The sequence below is a fragment of the Rana temporaria genome, chromosome 5 (assembly GCF_905171775.1).
Source record: "Rana temporaria chromosome 5, aRanTem1.1, whole genome shotgun sequence".
Lineage (NCBI taxonomy): Eukaryota > Metazoa > Chordata > Amphibia > Anura > Ranidae > Rana > Rana temporaria.
Genome location: NC_053493.1, coordinates 24,313,658 through 24,336,793, shown reverse-complemented (window position 1 = coordinate 24,336,793; position 23,136 = coordinate 24,313,658). Strand labels below are relative to the sequence as shown.

The window sequence follows — 23,136 nt, the reverse complement described above, 5'->3', positions numbered from 1 at the left end:
CAAAAGCAACCAAAGAGTTTAAGGGAAATAAGTGGAATGTTATGCAATGGCCAAGTCAATCACCTGACCTGAATCCGATTGAGCATGCATTTCACTTGCTGAAGACAAAATTGAAGGGAAAATTCCCCAAGAACAAGCAGGAACTGAAGACAGTTGCAGTAAAGGCCTGACAGAGCATCACCAGGGATGAAACCAGCGTCTGGTGATGTCATCGCGTTCCACACTTCAGGCTGTAATTGACTGCAAAGGATTTGCAACCAAGTATTAAAAGGTGAAAGTTTGATTTATGATTGTTTAAGGGACTTTTGGTCCCTTAAAACCTGATTTGGATGTAAATACCCTCAAATTAAAGCTGAAAGTCTGCATTAAAGGGGTTGTAAAGGTAAATGTTTTTTCACCTTAATGCATCCTATGCATTAAGGTGAAAAAATATCAGACAGTACCGCCCCCCCCGAACCCCCGTTTTACTTACCTGACCCCTCGCGTCCACGTGATCCTCTTCAGTTCCCAGCCTGGCCGTTGATTGGCTAGGCTGGACAGATTGATAGCAGCGCAGCCATTGCCTGGCGCTGCTGTCAATCACAGCGGATGACGCGGCGCTCCGGGGGGCCCCAGAAGACAGGATTCGGGGACACTGTGCAAAACGAGCCGCACAGTGGAGGTAAGTATAACATGTTTGTTATTTAAAAAAATTCCTTTAAAGCACATCGTGTTCGTTTCATTTAAAATCCATTGTGGTGGTGTATCGAGCCAAAAAGATTAGAATTGTGTCCATGTCCCAATATTTATGGACCTGACTGTACATTTTTGGGTAAACTCATTCAATGAATCAAATCTCTGAAAGCTGAGATAACATGCACTGCATTGATGCATTCACACAATTTCACAGTAACCTTGAAATAAAACAAAGTTTCAGGAATATTCCTATATCCCATTGTTTTGCAAATCTATGTACACGACAAACTGTATGATTGGATCGGTTCTGATATCGCTGTTTTACTAACCTGACAGCTTATTATTCTAAATAGGAAACACAATTTTTTTTTGTAAATCTTAAATATTCTAACAGACCTGAAATGGTGAACGGGGACACACCGGACCAATGCTGTGAGATACTCCATGCGGAATAGTGAATCCAGCCTGAATGTGTAATATGTTGGTGTTTGTAAATATTTTTTTTTTTAGATATAGAGATGAGGAGAGATGAGGAGAGATGACCCGGTCCAAGTGGTTAGCAAGTAAAGGCAGCCTCAGCTTGATTCATCCAAGTCACGCCCCAACGCGTTTTGCCCCGCCCCTGAAGCTTAATCATGGAGGTCTTTGGTTAAGCCCCAGGGGCGGGGCAAAATGTGTTGGGGGCGTGGCTTGGATGAAATAAGCTGAGGCTGCATCTACCTATAAGTATAACTTCCCCCATATTTGTGGCAGTGTGGAATTGTAAGTCTTGTTAACTTGCTGCACATTTTCACCAGCAATTTGTACACTTGTAGAGCACTTGAAGCACAAGTTCTAGTTGATGCTTTTCTAATCTGTAGCAAATTTGCGTGGCAAATCTCTAGCAAGGGCAAAGTTGCGGTGGTGAGTCTACAGCAAGAGCTCTGCAAGTCTACAGCATGAAAATTCAGCCACAGTGCCCCCCTGTGGTGGGATGACTAATGCACAAAAAACTGAACCAGCAGACTTGCAGAATGTTTGCAAAGAAAGGTGATCCAGAGTCACGCAATGCGGACTTGCTGCAATTGTGCAACAAACTCGTGAAGCCTGGCAAGTCTAGCGATAGCTTAGCAAGTCATTTTCAAACTTGCAGCTCAATTGCTTTCTATCTGGGTATTTGCTAACCACTTGGACCAGGTGAGGTGTGCGGTGACCGGGTCATCTCTCCTCATCTCTATAAGGTCCATTGTGGAAATGGAAAAATTGCTCTGTTTAGTCCCTGTGCATGAGATTCTAAAAGAGTCTGTGATTGGATGGTGCGCAAAGCTCTTCTCATTATTAGGTCAGTATGGGGCCAAAGACAAATTCCCAGAACGCAGGGCACCGTCCAGCCCCAGCAAGTTTCAGCCTCTCCTAGAGTTTTACAGGCTGCCAGCAGCAGGAGTGAACAATAGAGATGTGCAATTACTTTAGTTACCGAATTTGTTTTTTAACAAATTTGTAAAAATTTGTTAAAGCGGGGTTCACCCTAAAAACAAATTTCTAACATTACATCCAGCATACTAAGGACATTTACACTATGCAGGTCTTTTTTTTTTTTCTCCGTACATACCGTTATATTGTGATTTTCTCCAGGGCTTCCGGGTTCTGATTACTGCGGGACTGGGCGTTCCTATCCCTGCTTCTGGATTCTGATTATTGCGGGACTGGGCGTTCCTATCCCTGCTTCTGGATTCTGATTATTGCGGGACTGGGCGTTCCTATCCCTGCTTCTGGGTTCTGATTACTGCGGGACTGGGCGTTCCTATCCCTGCTTCTGGGTTCTGATTACTGCAGGACTGGGCGTTCCTATCCCTGCTTCTGGGTTCTGATTACTGCGGGACTGGGCGTTCCTATCCCTGCTTCTGGGTTCTGATTACTGCGGGACTGGGCGTTCCTATCCCTGCTTCTGGGTTCTGATTACTGCGGGACTGGGCGTTCCTATCCCTGCTTCTGGGTTCTGATTACTGCGGGACTGGGCGTTCCTATCCCTGCTTCTCGGTTCTGATTACTGCGGGACTGGGCGTTCCTATCCCTGCTTCTGGGTTCTGATTACTGCAGGACTGGGCGTTCCTATCCCTGCTTCTGGGTTCTGATTACTGCAGTACTGGGCGTTCCTATCCCTGCTTCTGGGTTCTGATTACTGCGGGACTGGGCGTTCCTATCCCTGCTTCTGGGTTCTGATTACTGCGGGACTGGGCGTTCCTATCCCTGCTTCTGGGTTCTGATTACTGCGGGACTGGGCGTTCCTATCCCTGCTTCTGGGTTCTGATTACTGCGGGACTGAGCGTTCCTATCCCTGGGTTAGATGATTGATGTCTATTGAAACAGTTCCCATGTCGCACACCGCGCGTCACCAGATTTCCGTAAATAGCCGAGCTGCAAAACGGCGCTATACAGTGCCTGCGCCCGCCGTGTAGAGCTGACTGCGCAGGTGCCAAATAGCGCCGACTAGCAGCTCGGCTATTTACGGAAATCTGGTGACTCGCATTGTGCGACTTTGGGAACTGTTTCAATCATCTAACCCAGGGATAGGAACGCCCAGTCCCTCAGTAATCAGAACCCGGAAGCCCTGGAGAAAATCACAATATAACGGTATGTACGGAGAAAAAAAAAAAAGACCTGCATAGTGTAAATGTCCTTAGTATGCTGGATGTAATGTTAGAATTTTTTTTTAGGATGAACCCCCGCTTTAATTCTGAAATTTCTAGATTGCCAAAATTTAGAATTTCGAAATTTTTTGGATTGCCGAAATTCTGAATTTCAGAATTTTTGAATTCCGAACGTTCGATATTTTTAATTTCCTAATCTCCAAATTTCAGAATTTCAGAAATTCGGAATTTCGAAAATTTGAAATTTCGGAAATTCGAATTCTGGAAATTTGGAAATTCGAAAATTCTAAATTAGGTACCGTAATTCAAAATTTTGAAAATTTGAAATTCCAAAATTCCAAATGATAAGATTCAGAGATTCGAAAAATCGAAAATTTGAAAATCGGAAATTCGAAAATTCTGAATTCGGAAATTTTAAAATCAGAAATTTTTCCGAACTTCCAAATCTACCGAATTTCCGAAAAATGCAAAAAAACAAAGATGCAACGAGAACGAAAACGAACACATTTTTGTGTGGACAATGCACCTCTGCCTTCTCCCCACACAAACTCCGCAGCCCCATACACCCGGGCCAAAGTGTGCATGAGGACTAAAAGCTTCCATAGATTGTGCTGTAGGGCAGACTGATCACCTCTGTTCTCTCTCTTCAAGCAGAGTGAGCAGTCTAGTTACCGCCCACCTTCTAAGGCATGGCTGGTCTCTTTCAGCCAGCATTGTCATGACCCTCAGGCCTGCATCCCTTACCAGACGACATTTGCTCCAGTGACTCCACTCTGACATGACGCAGTCCTCAGGACAAGGCAGCTTGCAGTTCCTGGCTCCGAGCGGCATCTCCTCCGGCTCACACAGGTAGTCTTCCACCACATCGGCCGGACCATCCACCGTGTTCTGCATGCACCTGATGACCGGGGAATGAAAACACATATAGAGAGGGTCAACTGAGTTCATTTATGAAGTATCCATTTTGTCTTCTCTTAGAGGGCGACCCCTTCCTCTATACTGTGCACATTGCTCATAGCGCCCCCTCCCCCCAAACCTCATCTACTGAAAGCCAAAGGCAACTAAACTGTCCCAGTGTGGAATCATTGAGGAAATTATCTTTTGCCGCATTCTAATCTAGCTGCTTTGACTTGAATTTACAGTTTGTGAAGACCTTGGTGGAGCTGTGCCAGCACCCCTATATTCACACCCTACTAATCTGAGGTCTAAAGTGCGTGTATTAGGGCTGATCTGATGTATAAGGGTGCAGGAATTGGGGCAGATCTGATGTATAAAGTGCATGTATTAGGGCAGATCGTAAGTCCAAAGTCCATGCACCAGGGCTGATTTTGAGGCCTGAAGTCATAGCTCCCAACTGTCCCTGATTTCGAGGGACTGTCCCTGATTTAGAGCAATGTCCCTCTGTCCCTCTTTCCTCCTCATTTTGGTCTGATCTATATAGTTGTATATAAAATGCACTTTTTATCTTTCAAAAAGTGTTTTCCAGCGCTAAACCTTTCATCCAATTTCTAAATTGTTGCATTTGTAAATTTAAAAGCCAATATAAAGAATTTGTAGTGGTTAAAAAAAAAATAAAAAAAAATAAACCCCTTGTGGATTTGATTAACTTTTTTTTGGTTTAATTCTCCTTTAAGAGGGTGTGGCAGGGGGCGTGTCCTATGCCTTCATACATTTGCTAGTAGGTGTCCCTCATTCCCATCTCAAAATGTTGGGAGGTATGCTTGAACTACATGTGTTAGGGTTGGTCTGATGTATAAAGTGCATGCCTTATCGTACCGCCTAACGTTTTGAGATGGGAATGAGGGACGCCTACTAGCAAAAGCATGTAGGCATAGGACACGCCCCCTTAAAGGAGAAAGAACCTAAAGAAAATAATTCGTTTAAGTCACAAGGACTTTTTTTTTACCACTACTATTCCTTTATATTGGCTTTTGGAATTTACAAATGCAGCAAATCAGATGAAAGGTTTAGCGCTGGGGAACACTTTTTGAAAGATAAAAAGTGCATTTTATATACATCTATATAGATCAGACCAAAATGAGGGACAAATAAGGAGCAAAGCGGGACAGAGGGACATTGTTCCAAATCAGGGACAGTCCCTTGAAATCAGGGGCAGTTGGGAGCTATGCATTAGGGCTGATCTGAGGTCTAAGGCTGCATTCACACCTGAGCGTTTTGTCGCCTGAAGCGCGACGCTCAAATACGCTAGAGGGAAAAAAATACATTATTCCCTATGGAGATGGTTCACATCTGCACGCCAATACGCCTGACGCCAAACGCCTGAAGCTCAAACAAGTTCCGGACCCTTTTTTGTCGCACGTATCGGGCGGTTTGGGCGTATCTGAGCGTTTCCATTTCCCATAGAAAGTAATGGAAACGCTCGATTCAAGCGACTTGCGCGACGAGTGTTTGCTACGGGCGTTTCGTCGCTTTAATCAATAGAACTTATCACCCAGGCAGAAGATAAAAAAAATCTACCAACATAGCAACAAGTGATGAAAAGATGATCATTTTTCCTATTGGCTAAAATAAAAAACGTCGAAGTACAAAAACGTCGGACGACGCTGTATGCAAACGCGCAAATAAGCATGAATACGCGCGATAAAACGCCCGAAAAAACGACCAAACGACCGACGCTCAGGTGTGAATGCAGCCTAAGGCCGGGTTCACACATATGCAAATTGGTTGCAGGTTTCCCCGCTTTCAATTCCCATGACAGGAGAGTGTGACCGTCTCTCAATCTCCGGGGTGGCCGCAGAGTGTACTGCAGAAGGGTCCTGTACGTCTTTGGCTCAGTTTCTGGTCCGAATTCAGGCAAAAAATTCGGACATGAATCGCCCCTGAAACGGAAAACAGGGACACACCGGACCCCCCTGAGGTGCAGGAATTGGGGCTGATCTGAGGTTTAAAGGTGCATACATTGGAGCTGATTCGAGGTCTGAAATGCATACAGTGGGACTGATCTGAGGTCTGTAGTGCATGCATTGGGGGTGACCTTAAAGTGGTTGTAAACGCTTTACAACCACTTTTACCTACAGTCAAGCCTGGATTAAGGCTTACCTGTAGGTGCTTCACGGTTTAGGAGATATTTACAAAAGAGACAGACGCCGATGTCTATGGCGCATGCGCCTTAGACAACGGCGCAGGCGCACTTTAGAAATCTTTAAAAACGCTGATCGTGCCATTTCTAAAGGAGATTGTGCCGTGACTGGCGGCTCCCGGCCAATCACATCGCCGAAGCCGCGATACCCAGAAGGAAGAGGGTGAAAGATGGACACTTCGTGGAACAGGGGACATTGGTGACATCGCAGGCTTCAGTTTCAGGTAAGTGACACATAATGGGCTATTATGCGATGCATAGTAGCCCATTATGCTTTGCAGGGAAACAAAGAGGAAGTTAAAGCCATCAGGGTTTACTTCCTCTTTAAGCCTCGTCCACACGATCAGATTTTCGGATGACCGTTCGTCCGTTCGTCCGTTTTTTGTAGCATGCTAGTCTCATGTGGAAAGTGAAGAGGCTACTCGCCATATGAAAATTCTCGTACGACACAATACAACTTCAGAAGTCACGTCATGTGTTGAATAGTTTTGTATGTATGCTTTCGTTTTCTGAGCATGCGTAGTCTTGCTCTTATGATTTTTTTTTGACAAAAAACGTACTAATGATATGTACAGATGACAAAAATGTTATAGTCTGCACATACAGCTTTCATTGGACAAATAAACCAGAATCGGCTGTCGAAAGCACCGTACTAACGATCCAAAAATCATCAGGCAGCTCGTCTTACAAATTTTTACTTCCGATTTTCATATTGTGTGTTCAGGCCTTAAAGTTTAACCACTTAAGGACCACCTAACGACGATATACGTCGGCAGAATGGCACTGCTGGGCTCCTGTACGTGACTGTATAAAGCCCAGCGGTAGGTCGCGGGCGCGCGGCGCGACCCGGTCCGAAGCTCCGTGACCTCAGCCGCGGGACTCGCGGACCCGATCGCCGCTACAGTCCCGCGATCGGTCCCCGGAGCTGAAGAACGGGGAGAGCCGAGTGTAAACACGGCTTCCCCGTTCTTTACTGTGGCGCTGTCATCGATTGTGTGTTCCCTAATATAGGGACGCACAATCAATGACGTCAGAACTACAGCCACACCCCCCTACAGTTGTAAACACACTTCAGGGAACATATAACCCCTTCAGCGCCCCCTGTGGTTAACTCCCAAATGGCAACTGTCATTTCCACAGTAAACAATGCATTTTAAATGCGTTTTTTGCTGTGAAAATGACAATGGTCCCAAAAATGTGTCAAAATTGTCCGAAGTGCCCGCCATAGTGTCGCAGTCATGAAAAAAATCGCTGATCGCCGCCATTAGTAGTAAGAAAAAAAAATTAATAAAAATGCAATAAAACTATCCCCTATTTTGTAAACGCTATAAATTTTGCGCAAACCAATCAATAAATGCCTATTGCGATTTTTTTTACCAAAAATAGGTAGAAGAATACGTATCGGCCTAAACTGAGGAATTTTTTTTTTTATATATGTTTTTGGGGGATATTTATTATAGCAAAAAGTAAAAAATATTGAATTTTTTTCAAAATTGTCACTATATTTTTGTTTATAGCGCAAAAAATAAAAACCGCAGAGGTGATCAAATACCACCAAAAGAAAGCTCTATTTGTGGGGAAAAAAAGGACGCCAGTTTTGTTTGGGAGCCACGTCGCACGAACGCGCAATTGTCAGTTAAAGCGACGCAGTGCCGAATCGCAAAAAGGGGCCTGGTCTTTTACCTGCATTTTGGTCCGGGTCTTAAGTGGTTAAAGTGCATGCATTGGGGGCTGATTTGAGGTCTTAAGGTTCATGCATTGGGGGCGGATTTGAGGAAAGTAAGTTATATGGTTTCCAATGACATAGTTCACGACAGAGCAGTCAGTTCCAGGAAGTTTCAGTTCCAGATAAAAAAAAAAAGTAGAACATGCTGCATAAAATAAACGCAGCAGAATGCATCAAAAACATAAAAAAACGCACTGGACCCCAGTCAGTGAAAAAAAGAAATGGAAAATAGAAGAAAAGGCATCTGGAAACACATCAAAAACACACCGGAACGCATCAAAAGCACGCTAAAAATGCACATGCAGAAAAGCATCCAGAACGGATCTGGAGTGTGGTTTTTGTGGTGTGAACCGGCCATTAAAGTGATTCTAGGGGCCCTTTCACACTGATGCAGTGGGATGCAGTTGGATGCATTTTGAAATGCACTCCAACCGCATAGAATCTAGATAGTCCAAAATCTAGGCTACCCTATGGGCGTAGTTTACACGCCCATTGAAGTGGAAAAGTGAAAAGTACAGCATGCTAAATTTTTCTGCACCACAAACCAACTGTCTATTTTTTTTATTTTTTGTTATGTCATTTCCATTTTGAAACAGCTAGCCAGTCCTATTCTTGTACGTTGTACTTATATGCTGCTTTAGAAATATCATGGTATGATAAAAAATCAGTATGCTTGCATTTCCTTCTATGGCCAGCAGATGGCAGGTCTAGAGTGCTTTATTAGACACTGCGGTCAATGGGAAATTCACTGATTAGAATTTGATATAAAACCATTATTATTTAATATCATAGCATGGCTTTTTAAATATATATATATAAAAAGAAATGGAGGTATCATTCGCAGAAGATAATTTTATCTGACTAAAATTACACAGTGTCTATCACTCCTCCTGCCCCCCAAAGCAGTGTCCTCTACCAATTTCTCATCACAATCTCCCCCCCCCCCACTGTAGTGTCCTCTGCCACACATAGCAGTGTCCCCCCATAGCATGTTCTGTACCCCCCTACACAGTGTCCTCTGCCCCCTTAACATCACCTCTCCCCCACAATATAGTGTCAGTGATTTTGGCAGATTTTGGGTGGCGTGACCCAGTGTCCGGACAAGGGGTGGACAAGAGGGACAGTTGCCCTGGGTACAGTGAAGCAAAATATGGACGCAGGGTGGTAACCCATTCTACGGCATGTATCATTTGTGGGGGAGGGGGTCACAATCTTGCATTCTTGCCCTGGGCGCTGGATGACCATGTCCCCATACTAGTGTGACCCGCGGCACACCTACCTGACTTTTTTCGTCTGGACTCCTTCTCCGCAATTCTGTTTCGGATCAACATTGTTGACTTTACATATACTCCAGGGTTCAGCAATCCACACGTATTGGTTGCAATCGCTGTGACACGGCACCACTTCATACACCTGCAGAGCGCAGCACAGAATGAGGTCTGGCTTTATAGGAAAATTACACGAACAAAACACCAACTCAACTTTATTTACAGTATGGTAGTGCTCAATATTAAAAAAAAATTATAATAATTTTACATTTTTTTTTTTCTCAGGTAAATATATATATTTTTTTATATTAATATTATACATTGTTCTTTCCATCCAGCAGGGGGAGCTGTATCTTCCTCTTTAAATGTGAAGCTCTGTATCACTCTCAGCTGTGCTGAAAAAATCCGGTTTACTCAATGAGTTATCACAGCAGTGACTCCTCCCTTATCAGGAAAGATTATTGCTTTTTTTTACGATTTATAGCAAATCACAAATTATACAAATACACATTTAAAGGGTCTGTGTATAAAAAAAAAAAATGAATCATGCGGATATCTTAAGGTAGAACTACAGTGCAGGCAAAGATTTTTTTTCTTTGGGATAGAGTAAGGGAGGGTTATAACACCTGTCAGATTTTTGTCCTATTGTGGAGATTTTCTTTCACTTCCTGTTCCATAGCCAAACAGGAAGTGAGAGGAAATCCCTGTAAACTAAGGGAATTCCTTGGGGACCCTTGGGGAATCACAGCTAAACTGACACGCCCCCTCCCGCGGGAGCTAAACCAGGAAGTGCCTGCCAGGGGGCGTGTTGGTTTAGCTGTGATTCCTGGGATTACTTTGCAATGTCTCCTGGGAGCACAGCGTGACGCTGCCCAGGAGACGATTCTCTAGCTAACAAGACGAACTATCGCGTGATTTGACACATCACGTGACTCTTGCAGCCGGTCACGTGACGAGGGCGGATACAATTCCGCCATTTTAATTCAGGGCAAACAGGTGTGATGGCAACTGTGTAGTGTTGACAGCATCGCTCGCCGTCAACACTGCACATGTGCGGGATAGAGCGGTGAATGCTGGGACATCAGCATTCACCGTATCCTGGAAGGATTTGCTTGTGGGCTTCAGAGTGCCCACAAGCAAGATGGAAACCTACAGCAAAGATTTTTAAAAACTATTGTTTACGGCAGAATGTCAATGCGTTGGGCTACGAATATAGGACATGTGAGTACACTAATATCTATATTAAGAAAGGCACATGCACATAAAAAAACAAAATCCTGCGGAACCCCCGCTTTAACTCCTTCCAGCTGACTGCCTCCTGGCCCTTTAAGGGATCTAAAAGCCGGGAGGCGGGCATTCGGGTCATGTGACTGCTGTGATTATCTGTGACATCGATCACATGATTGGAAAGCTCCTGATCGCTAGTATGCATCGGAAGCTTTCCGGTAACCGCCAGCTACCATGCTGGGAGCGCGCTATTAGTATGTTAAATGGTTTACACAGGGCCGCATGTATGCAGCCTCTTGGCGTGAAGACCCACATGCAGAGAGGCTGCATATATATCTTCAGAAATTCGTAATTCCAAAAATCTGAAAATTAGGGAAATTTAAAAATTTGGATATTTCGGAATTAAAGCGGTTGTATACCCGCAATTTTTTTTTTTTTTTTTACACCTGTAAGGCAAAAGCCACAATGAGCTAGTATGCACCGCATACTAGCTCATTATGAAATACTTACCTTAAATCGAGGTGTAGAGAACTTACCTGTTCCACGCCGAGCGAGATGTCATCTTGCCTCGGCGTGTCTTCCAGGTATCGCCGATCCAGCGCTCTGATTGGCTGGAGCGGCAAAGTCGTCATTTCATCCCGGCAAGGTCCCGCGGCTGCCGGCCCTTTAGGCGACGATCCCCGCTGCGCATGCGCCGTTACAATCAGTGACGCATTGCGAGGGGAATATCTCCTAAACCGTACAGGTTTAGGAGAAATTCTTTATACCTAGAGGTAAGCCTTATTATAGGCTAACCTCTAGGTAAAAGTGGTAGTAAAGACTTTACATTGGAAGAAATAAAAAGAAAACAATCGAACAATAACAGTGATGCGGACGGTCTTACCTGAGCCTGTGTCACAGAGGAAATCCCGAAGTAGCACAGAGAGGGGAGAAAATACATTGATTAGAATGGACCTAAGAAAGGAAAACATTCAAAATAAAGGAACAAGAGGTCATCCCATAATAACAGAATACAGTGGAACCTCGGATTGCGAGTAACGCGGTTAACGAGCATTTTGAAAGACGAGCAACTTTTAAAAAAAAATTCTGACTCGGTTTGCGAGTGTTGTCTAGCAAGACGAGCAGAATTCAAGCTAATGGGGGTGTGCAGTACCATATGTGGCCAGAGGTGCGGGGGCGCCGGTGACACTCAAAATGGTTTGGAAGCCGTTCGGAAACACTCGGAAATACTCTGGTTCCTAGGTGTTTCAGAGGGTTTCTGAGTTCAGCCGAGCTGTCCCAGAGTATTTCCGAAGCTCTCCCCCACCTCTGACCACATGCGATATTGCATGCCATAGAAGTCAATACGGAACTAATTATCTTCATTTCCATTGACTTCTATGGGGAAACTCGCTTTGATATGCGAGTGCTTTGGATTACGAGCATTCTCCTAGAACGGATTATGCAAGTAAACCAAGGTTCCACTGTACATCTAATACCCCCCCCCCCCCCCAAACTGACAATACTGCTGTCTGCTGTGCCTCCTGTGCTCCTTCATTCATAGTAGGGGAACTCTAATACAGAAGGTGTGTTACTGGCCAGATCAGCAGGTGAAAACAGAGGAGAATAAAGCCAGAGAAAAGAAAACCATCTAATGACTGGTAAGTTGCAATCGGGGCTGTCTTAATGAGAGGGCACACCTGGGCCCTGCCCAGGGGCCCCAGCTGCATGGGGGGCCCCTGCCCTTTCCCCAAAGCAGCTGGTCCTTGAGCCCGGCTACCCCTCTACACCCTAGATATGCCCCCAGCACTCTGACCCCTCTACACCCCAGATATCCCCCCAGCACTCTGACCCCTCTACACCCCATATATCCCCCCAGCACTTTGACCCCTCTACACCCCAGATATCCCCCCAGCACTTTGACCCCTCTACACCCTAGATATGCCCCCAGCACTCTGACCCCTCTACACCCCAGATATCCCCCCAGCACTCTGACCCCTCTACACCCCATATATCCCCCCAGCACTTTGACCCCTCTACACCGTAGATATGCCCCCAGCACTCTAGACCCTCTACACCCCAGATATCCCCCAAAAGAAACTCTGACCCCTCTACACCCCAGATATCCCCCCAGCACTCTGACCCCTCTACCCCCAGATATCCCCCCAGCACTCTGACCCCTCTACACCCCAGATATCCCCCCAGCACTCTGACCCCTCTACACCCCAGATATCCCCCCAGCACTCTGACCCCTCAACACTCCAGATATCCCCCCTGCACTCTGACCCCTCTACACCCTAGATATCCCCCCAGCACTCTGACCCCTCTACACCCCAGATATCCCCCAGCACTCTGACCCTTCTACACCCCAGATATCCCCCCAACACTCTGACCCCTCTACACCACAGATATCCCCCCAGCACTCTGACCCCTCTACATTTTTAGATATCCCCCCAGCACTCTGACCCCTCTACACCCTAGATATCCCCCCAGCACTCTGACCCCTCTACATCTCAGATATCCCCCCAGCACTCTGACCCCTCTACACCCCAGATATCCCCCCCCAGCACTCTGACCCCTCTACACCCTAGATAACCCCCCAGCACTCTGACCCCTCTACACCCCAGATATCCCCCCAGCACTCTGACCCCTCTACACCCCAGATATCCCCCCAGCACTCTGACCCCTCTACACCCTAGATATCCCCCCAGCACTCTGACCCCTCTACACCCCAGATATCCCCCCAGCACTCTGACCCCTCTACACCCTAGATAACCCCCCAGCACTCTGACCCCTCTACACCCCAGATATCCCCCCAGCACTCTGACCCCTCTACGCCCCAGATATCCCCCCAGCACTCTGACCCCTCTACACCCCAGATATCCCCCCAGCACTCTAACCCCTCTACATCTCAGATATCCCCCCAGCACTCTGACCCCTCTACACCCCAGATATCCCCCCCAGCACTCTGACCCCTCTACATCTCAGATATCCCCCCAGCACTATGACCCCTCTACACCTCAGATATCCCCCCAGAACTCTGACCCCTCTACATCCTAGATATCCCCCCAGCACTCTGACCCCTCTACACCCCAGATATCCCCCCAGCACTCTGGCCCCTCTACATCTCAGATATCCCCCCAGCACTCTGACCCCTCTACACCTCAGATATCCCCCCAGCACTCTGACCCCTCTACACCCCACATATCCCCCCAGCACTCTGACCCCTCTACATTTGTAGATATCCCCCCAGCACTCTGACCCCTCTACTCCCCAGAAACCCCCCCCCAGCACTCAGACCCCTCTACATCTCAGATATCCCCCCAGCACTCTGACCCATCTGCACCCCAGATATCCCCCCAGCACTCTGACCCCTCTACACCCCAGATATCCCCCCAGCACTCTGACCCCTCTACATCTCAGATATCCCCCCAGCACTCAGACCCCTCTACATCCCAGATATCTCCTGCCTTCTACCTACTCGATTTCTGTTTACCTGCACTGTCTCCATTGTAGGGGCCCCAGAGCATTACTTTGCCCAGGGGCCCATGATGCTATGAAGACGGCTCTGGTTGCAATGTATTACATTTTGGGCGTTTGGGTTTAATACAATGTTAAATCTTATATGAGATATTGGTGGTTGCATTTATATCTGTTTTATTATCTCCAGAACAGATACAGGTGAGAAGTTTGTAGTGCGGTGTAAAAAACTAAACCTTTTTTTCACCCCAAAAGGGTGGAATTTCATATTCAACTGTATATAAATAAATAAAAACAAATAAAAAAAATCACAGCAAAGAAGGAATGGTTTGATATTGGACGGTAATAAGCTCCGGCTATGTGTGGCTGCGAGATGTTTCTCAAGCAATTGTGCAACCTAATTAGCTAAAACCAGTTCATGGAGAGCAGCCAAGGAGAAGGAAGCCCGCGGCCAGACTTCAAATGACATTCAGGTGTAATAAGCTCACCGCCAAAACTGCAAGAACGGCCCGCCGCTAATTGGAAAAAAGTTTACAGAACGTGTTATAAAGCAGATAAAAGAAAAGGATGAAAACAGCCCGGCCTGTGGGAGATGAAGAGGAATGATAAATGTCCGGAGCCCCTGAATAAGCGAAACTACGGGAAGGCAAAGGGTTGGGTTTACTCCGTTTTCTGCCCCGATTTTATGTTATTTTTTACAATGGTTTTGATTCACCAAAATTCATTACCACTTAAAGTGGACCTGTCATCAGATATTTTCAAGTGTCAATTAGGGATGTTCTGAAATGCCCTGGGCTCACAGCAGAAGCTGTTTGCTTTCAGACTATTCCTCTATAATTGAAAGTCTATATCAAGCTATCTCTAATTAGAAACCCCAGCGCAATCTTATTTTAGTGTAGGCATAGGGCCAGATTCATAAAGAAGATACGGCGGCGTATCTCCTGATACGCCGTCGTATCTCCGAATCCGGCCGGTCGTATCTATGCGCCTGATTCATAGAATCAGGTTACGCATAGATCTCCCTAAGATCCGACAGGTGTAAATGACTTACACTGTAGGATCTTAAGCTGCAATTCTAGGCCGGCCGCTAGGTGGCGATTCCATTGCGGTCAGCGTAGAATATGCAAATGAGTCGTTACGCCGATTCACGAACGCACACTTTGCCCGTCACTGTAAATGTACGCCGTTTCCATAGAGATACGCGGCGTAAAGATAAAGATGCCTCCTAGGTGGTCTAGCCAATGTTAAGTATGGCCGTCGTTCCCGCGTCGAAATTTGAAATTTAACGTCAACTGCATAAGTCGTCCGTGAATGGCGCTGGATGCCATTTACGTCAACGTCGAAACCAATGACGTCCTTGCGACGTCATTTAGCGCAATGCACGTCAGGAAATTTTAGGGACGGTGCATGCGCAGTACATTCGGCACGGGAACGCGCCTAATTTAAATGGAACACGCCCCATTTGAATTAGGCGGGCTTGCGCCGGACGGATTTACGCTACGCCGCCGCAAGTTTACAGGCAAGTGCTTTGTGAATCAAAGCACGAATGTCATTTACGTTACGCCGCCGCACTTCTATGTGAATCTGGCCCATAGTTCCCAACTGTCCCTGATTTCGAGTGACTGCCCCTGATTTGGAACAATGTCCCTCTGTCCCTCATTCTTCCTCATTTGTCCCTCATTTTGGTCTGATCTATATAGCATATAAAATGCACTTTTTAACTTTTCAAAAAGTGTTTCCCAGAGCTAAACCTTTCATCCATTTTCTAAATGGCTGCATTTGTAAATTCCAGTGGGACTGATCTGAGGTCTGTAGTGCATGCATTGGAGGTGACCTTAACCACTTCAGCCCCGGACCATTTTGCTGGTCAATGACCGGGCCACTTTTTTGTGATTCGGCACTGAGTCGCTTTAACTGACAATTGCGCGGTCGTGCGACGTGGCTCCCAAACAAAATTGGCGTCCTTTTTTCCCCACAAATAGAGCTTTCTTTTGGTGGTGATCACCTCTGCGTTTTTTTATTTTTTGTGCTAAAAAAAAAAATAGAACGATAATTTTGAAAAAAAAATGAATATTTTTTACTTTTTGCTGTAATAAATATCCCCCAAAAATATATGAAAAAATTATATTTTTCCTCAGTTTAGGCCGAAACATATTCTTCTACATATTTTTTTAAGTACATTTTTAACATTAGATTAAGGCGATCTTCTCCGCCGCTTCCGGGTATGGGCTGCGGGACTGGGCGTTCCTATTTGATTGACAGGCTTCCGACAGGCGCATACATCGCGTCACGATTTTCCGAAAGTAGCAGAACGTCGGTGCGCAGGCGTTGTATAGAGCCGCACCGACGTTTGGCTTCTTTCGGCTACGCGATGTATGCGACCGTCGGAAGCCTGTCAATCAAATAGGAACGCCCAGTCCCGCAGCCCATACCCGAAAGCGGCGGAGAAGATCGCTCTCTAAAGTACTGCTTCGATTTTTAAAAAACTACCCGATTCCCCTTGACAAAATGAGCATCAATCTAATGTTAAAAAAATTTTTTCGGGTGAACTCCCGCTTTAAAACACTTTTTATTTACTTTGTAGATGTCAATGCTGCTGCAAAAAAGGAGCTAGCAAAAACAAAAAAAACATAATTTCCCAGCAGTATAAACTATAATTTTTTTTCCTCTGTAGATGTCACTTTTGCTGTAGTACATCCAATTCTTTTATACACATATTTTATTACGTGTAAAAATTGAATACGCTGTAATAATGATGTACCGTATATAAAAGATCTGTGAAAGGGGTTGAAACACCTCACCACACTATTAAAAAAAAAAAAAAATACACTGTGCCATTTTATAAAACAAAAGATTTTTTTTTATTTAATTTAATTTTTTTTATTTGGGTTTTCCAGCACAGTGACCATTCCACGGAAGAAAATGATGAACCTGAATTACACCAATCTTCCTCTAGGGGGCAGTTGTGTCCCAGATTAATCATCCTTTCCCAGCAGACCCACTGGCCGACATTCAGATGGCAGAAAATATGATAGTAAAAGCGCCTTCAATTACAAGTTAGTCATTTTGACCAATTGCTTCCAACGTATTGCAATAAAGCAGAGCGCTTTACAGAACAGAAGGCGACACTTCCAAGAAAATGGCCAGGCGGCCCGAGGGCTGGTTCGCGGTCTTCCTGGAATAAGCGGAGTGATTATGTCTGCACTCTGCTGTATGCTAATCAATAAAAATAATAATATGAAGCCTCTCTAGAGAGTGAGGTGCCTCAGAAGTGAGGCTGCCAGAACCTCTCCATCAATGACTGTGTGTAAGAAGAGGTTATGTTCACCAAACTGGGAAATCTCTTACGCTGTATTGTACCCATAAATTATATTTTCAGATGGATTTCACTGCTCGGAATGTGGTCTACTGTGGTCCAACCACGGCACTCATTTGTTATAAAAAATACCAATTAATGCAAAAAATTGTCTAGCTGTCAGCCTCTCGTCGTCACCCGTACAGTGTGCTGGCACATATTTTCTTTGGTTTGCTGTGGTGCCATCCACAGCATCCATTGTTTTAGCACCAGACGTAATAAGATAGGTCTAGGTGGTGGACTTATGGTCTGTTGTATGATGGAGATATGCTTTTCTGTCCCCATGCCTGCTGTGGCCATTATGCCCCATGCTGTAGTTAATCCAGCAGAAAGCAGGATATCCGAAGGTGGGGGAGACACCAAAACGTAGACAGGAGCACTATAAGGTGGGCAGGGACACCACAAGCTCCCATATGATCGGAACACCAGGGTGCTATGGCAGAGAGATGTAGACAGGAGCACCAAAGGATGGGTAGGGGCACCACAAGCTTCCATATGATGGGTAAACCAGGGTGCTATGGCAGGGAGATGTAGGCAGGAGCATCAAAAAGTGGGCAGGGACACCACAAGATCCCTTGTGATGGGTAAACCATGGTGCCAGGCCAGGCAGATGTAGGCAGGAGCATCAAAAAGTGGACAGGGGCACCACAAGCTCTAATAAGATGGGGACACCAGGGTGCTATGGCAGGGAAATGAACAGAGAAAATGCCCCAGGGATTTTGTGGTCTACCACTGGATCATAGACTGTGAACCCAGGCCACATCCCAAAATGCAGGGAAATGTAGACAGGGGAATCAAAATGTGGGCAGGGGCACCACAAGCTTCCATATGATGGGACACCAGGGTGCTACAGCAGAGAGTTGTAGACAGGAGCACCAAAAGGTGGGTAGGGGCACCACAAGCTCCCATGTGATGGGTAAACTGTGGTGCCAGGGCAGGCAGATGTAGGCAGGAGCATCAAAAAGTGGACAGGGGCGCCACAAGCTCTAATAAGATGGGGACACCAGGGTGGTATTGCTGGGTAATGTAGACAGGGGAATCAAAATGTGGGCAGGGGCACCAAAAGCTTCCATATGATGGGACACCAGGGTGCTATAGCAGGGAGATGTAGACAGGGGAATCAGAATGTGGACAGGGACACCATAAGTTTCCATATGATGGGGACACCAGGGTGCTATGGCAGGGAGATGTAGACAAGAGTACCAAAACGTGGGCAGGGACAACACAAGCTCCCATGTGATGGGTAAACCAGGGTGCTATGGCAGGGAAATGCAGACAGGAGCACCACAAGCTCCAATATGATAGGGACACCAGGGTACTATGGCAGGGAGATGTAGACAGAAGTACCAAAAGGTGGGTAGGGGCACCACAAGCTCCCATGTGATGGGTAAATCGTGGTGCCAGGGCAGGCAGATGTAGGCAGGAGCATCAAAAAGTGGACAGGGACACCACAAGCTCTAATAAGATGGGGACACCAGGGTACTATGGCAGGGAAATGTAGACAGGGGAATGAAATTGTGGACAGGGACACCATAAGCTTCCAAATGATGGGACACCAGGGTGCTATGGCAGGGAGATGTAGACAGGAGTACCAAAAGGTGGGCAGGAGCACCACAAGCTCCACTATGATGGGGACACCAGGGTGCTATGGCAGGGAGTCGTAGACAGAAGTACCAAAAAGTGGGCAGGATACCACAAGTGCCCATGTGATGGATAAACCAGGGTGCTATGACAGGGAGATGTAAACAGGAGCACCAACAGGTGGGCAGGGACACCACAAGCTCTCACATGGTGCAGACACCAGGGTGCTCTAGCAGGGAGATCTGACTTCTGAAGTTCCTGAGAGACAAGAGAAGTCAGGAGACGACTCAAGCCAGCAAACGCCAACCATAGAAAGTCAACACCGTTGGGTGGACTGACCCCTTATTCCTTGGCATACACACCTAAATATGTAAAGAACGTAAAGTACTGTACCTGATTGGTATGGTCCAGCTTTGGGCACGGCCTTCCCCCATTGTAGGGCTTTTCCCGTAGCCACTTGGACCGGACTTTGACCCCGCTGCCACAGGACTTACTACATCGGGACCAGTTGGACCATTCGCTGAGTTTACAGTCGGAGGGACACGGAATAATGCAAGCTTCTTCTATGTAACCTAATGGGGTGGAAAAACAAGAAGCATTTATGTATTTTTTTTTTCCTTTAATATATTTCCCTGCTTTGCCGCTCCTCTGTGCCGCTCAGCTGGAGTCATACTTTATTACGTCTCTTACAAACCTTGTTTATATGATACTACAATGCAGTATTATTGGAACGCTTAACCCGCCTAGCGGTGCACCGCCGGTGTCTCATTTACTAAGGAAAATAAAAGGAGCAGTGACAAATCTTTATGAAATCACGGCCCTACACGCATGCAGATGTCCCCATATATTGGGGTAGATTCAGGTACTGCTGCGCACTTCTTACGGAGGCGCAGCGTTACATTTTTACGCTACGCCTCCGTAAATTACTTGCGCTACGCTTGATTCAGGAAGCAGTAGCTCCGTAATTTGCGGAGGCGCTCCGTAAAAATGGCCGGCGTAAGCGCGCGTAATTTAAATGATCCCGTAGGGGGCGTGGATCATTTAAATTAGGCGCGTTCCCACGCCGAACGTAGTGCGCATGCTCCGTCGGGAAACTTTCCCGACGTGTATTGCGGCAAATGATATCGCAAGGACGTCCTTTGCTTTAACGTGAACGTACATGGCATCCAGCGCCATTCACGATTCACTTACGCAAACAACGTAATTTTCAAACATCGTGACGCGGGAACGACGGGTATACTTATCATTGGCTGCCCCTGCTAATAGCAGGAGCAGCCTTACGCGGAACCCGACGAACGCAAACGACGTAAAATGCATACGCAGGGCGCGCGTAGGGTTGTGAATCGGCGTGAATATGCAATTTGCATACTCTACGCTGAAAACTAACAGAGCGCCACCTAGCGGCCACCGCAAGAATGCAGCCTAAGATACGAAGGCATAAGAGACTTATGCCATTTGTATCTTAGGCTTAAGCCGGCGTATCGAGCTCTCTGTATCAGGAAAAGTCGATACGCCGACGCAACTAAGCAATTGCGCTGCGTAACTATGGATACGCAGATGCAATTGCTTACTGAATCCACCCCACTGTATTTGAGATAGAAAAACAAACAAGGCTCCTCTAAGTGCAGAAGTATAAAACTTTTAATATCCCCTAAAGGGGTTAAATACACTTACAAGAAAGTGGATGAAACAGGCATGGAGCAGGTAAGTGCGTCCAGGAGATGTTCCAGGGATATACACATTTTTCTGGATCTATTGTATTTGAGATCCCTGCAAGATTTACTGCGGCAGAGCGGCCCCGCTGGATCACGTACACGTACATGATCCACCACTTCTGGGTAGAGGAAGAAGTGCTACAGCCCCGGCTGTGCTGCCATTTGCTACAACACAAGCTGATTAGCGGGTCCCGGCCAATAATTTACACCTGAAACCCGCCGATCGGCTGAGCCAATGACAGAAGAGAGCCCTGCGTAGGTGAACAACACAATCGCAATCCCATTATAAGACCCTGCTGCATATCCGTGACCATCAGTGCCGCCTATCAGGGCTCATCAGTGCCTCATCATCAGTGCTTCCTTATCAAAACATGGCTACAGCATGGTCATCCAATTCTGGGAGGGCTTCCATGTGCCTCCTCATCAGTGCTGCATATCAGTGCCCATCACTGTTGTCTATCCATGCCCATCAGTGCTGCCTATCAGTTCCCATCAGTGCCTCCTTATGAAAAGATGGCTACAGCATGGTTGTCCAGTTCTGGGAGGGCATCCATGTGCCTGCTCATCAGTGCCACCAATCAGTGCTTATCACTGCCACCTATGTGTGCCCATCAGTGCTGCCTATCAGTTCCCGTTAGTGCCTCCTTATCAGTGACCATCAGTGGCACCCATCAGTATCACCTAGCAGTGCCCATCAGTGCCATCTATCATTGTGCATCAGTGCCACATCATTAGTGCCTCCTTATCAAAATATGGCTACAGCACGGTCATCAAGTTCTGGGAGGGCACCCATGTGCCTCCTCACCAGTGCCCCCTTTTAGTGCCAATCACTGCCGCCTATCCATGCCCATCAGTGCTGCCTATCAGTTCCCATAAGTGCCTCCTTATCAGTGACCATAAGTGGCACCTATCAGTGCCCATCTGTGCCACCTATCAATGCCCATCAGTGCCGTCTATCAGTGCCTCCTTATCAAAATAAGGCTACAGCACAGTCGTCCAGTTCTGGGAGAGCATCAATTGGCCTCCTTATCAGTGTCGCCTATCAGTGCCCATCACTGCCACATATCCATGCCCATCCGTGCTGCCTATCAGTTCCCATCAGTGCCACCTATCAGTGCTCATCAGTGTCACCAAATCAGTGCCTCCTAAAATATGGCTACAGCACGGTCGTCCAGTTCTGAGAGGGCATCCATGTGTCTCCTCATCAGTGCTACCTATCAGTGCCCATCAGTGCAGCCTTAATCAGTGAAGAAGAAAAATTATTTATTTGCAACATTTTTGAAACAGAAACTAAGAAAAACTATTTTTTTTTTCATTTGTTTATGAAAAAATAAAAAACCCAGTGGTGATTAAATAACAGAAAGCTCGATCTGCCTCAAAAAAATGATTAAAAATGATGAAAGTGTTAAACCCAATGTATTACTTATTGTATTGATTTTACCTTAAGGAAGGAAGAAAATGGAAAAATAGTGATAAAGTTCATTAAAGTTGCAGCGGGTCTTCCTCCTTCCATTCCGTAAGCTCTGGATAGTATCTACAGTATCGTATTTCAGGCGTATCATTGACGGCATTTGAATAAACAAAGAACTAATAATGGATTTTATTCGATGAAAATGTTAATATTTCCTTATCTTCCCGAAATAGCCGACATTACTCAGACAGCCCCGCCTCCTTTATCCGTCTTCCCCATTTCATCTAGGATACAAATGGCTCCATTTTTTTTTATTTCCAGCAGAAAAAAAACGGCATCGTCTTTTGCGGCAGAAAAGTAATATATCAAAACGGAAATCAGAGCGCGCTATCTCCCCATGTAATCCAATAAAACATTTTATTACTTGTTTGAAACATTAAATTATACGGGGAGCATGCATAATTAATTGGAAGCACATCTTGCCTTATCTCCTTATGTAGGGCAGCGCCGCTCGGCTTACTTGAAGTTAATCAGCGGTATAAATCATTACAGAAAATTAATTTCTGGATTTGCGGGTTCAACTCAGGCTGAGCTGCTGCTGCTCTTTACACACTAATTTATAGGGTTTTGCAATATTATTAGCCAGGAAGGGAGAAGATTAAATGCCCGCTTGTGGCGGGGTTTTTTCTTTTTCTGCGATTGCTTTTAGCGTTTGCACATCCAAATTCCCCGGGGAAATGATTCTCTGGATAATACGGGATCAGGGGTGGACTGACAACTTATGGGGCCCCTGGGCAATAGAAGATTATGGGGCCCCCGGGCAATAGGATATTATGGGACCCCCAGGCAAAAGATTATGGGGCCACACAGTATACACACTAGGGTTGTCCCGATACCGATACCAGTATCGGGACCGATACCGAGTATTTGCGGGAGTACTTGTACTCCCGAAAATACCCCCGATGCCTAAATAGAATACTTGCCCCCCC

At 46.1% G+C, this 23,136-nt stretch overlaps 1 protein-coding gene across 1 annotated transcript in view; it reads right to left on the bottom strand.

The window, feature by feature from the left end:
* The window catches only part of THSD7A (thrombospondin type 1 domain containing 7A), a 395,672-nt gene that overhangs the window by 59,563 nt on the left and 312,973 nt on the right, over positions 1-23,136 (bottom strand). Inside the window, exons 15-18 of the mRNA XM_040352268.1 lie at positions 19,415-19,593; positions 11,510-11,515; positions 9,411-9,544; positions 4,050-4,203 (exon numbers count right to left, since the gene is read on the bottom strand). Coding sequence (XP_040208202.1) covers positions 4,050-4,203; positions 9,411-9,544; positions 11,510-11,515; positions 19,415-19,593 — 473 coding nt within the window. The remainder of the gene's footprint in view (positions 1-4,049; positions 4,204-9,410; positions 9,545-11,509; positions 11,516-19,414; positions 19,594-23,136) is intronic.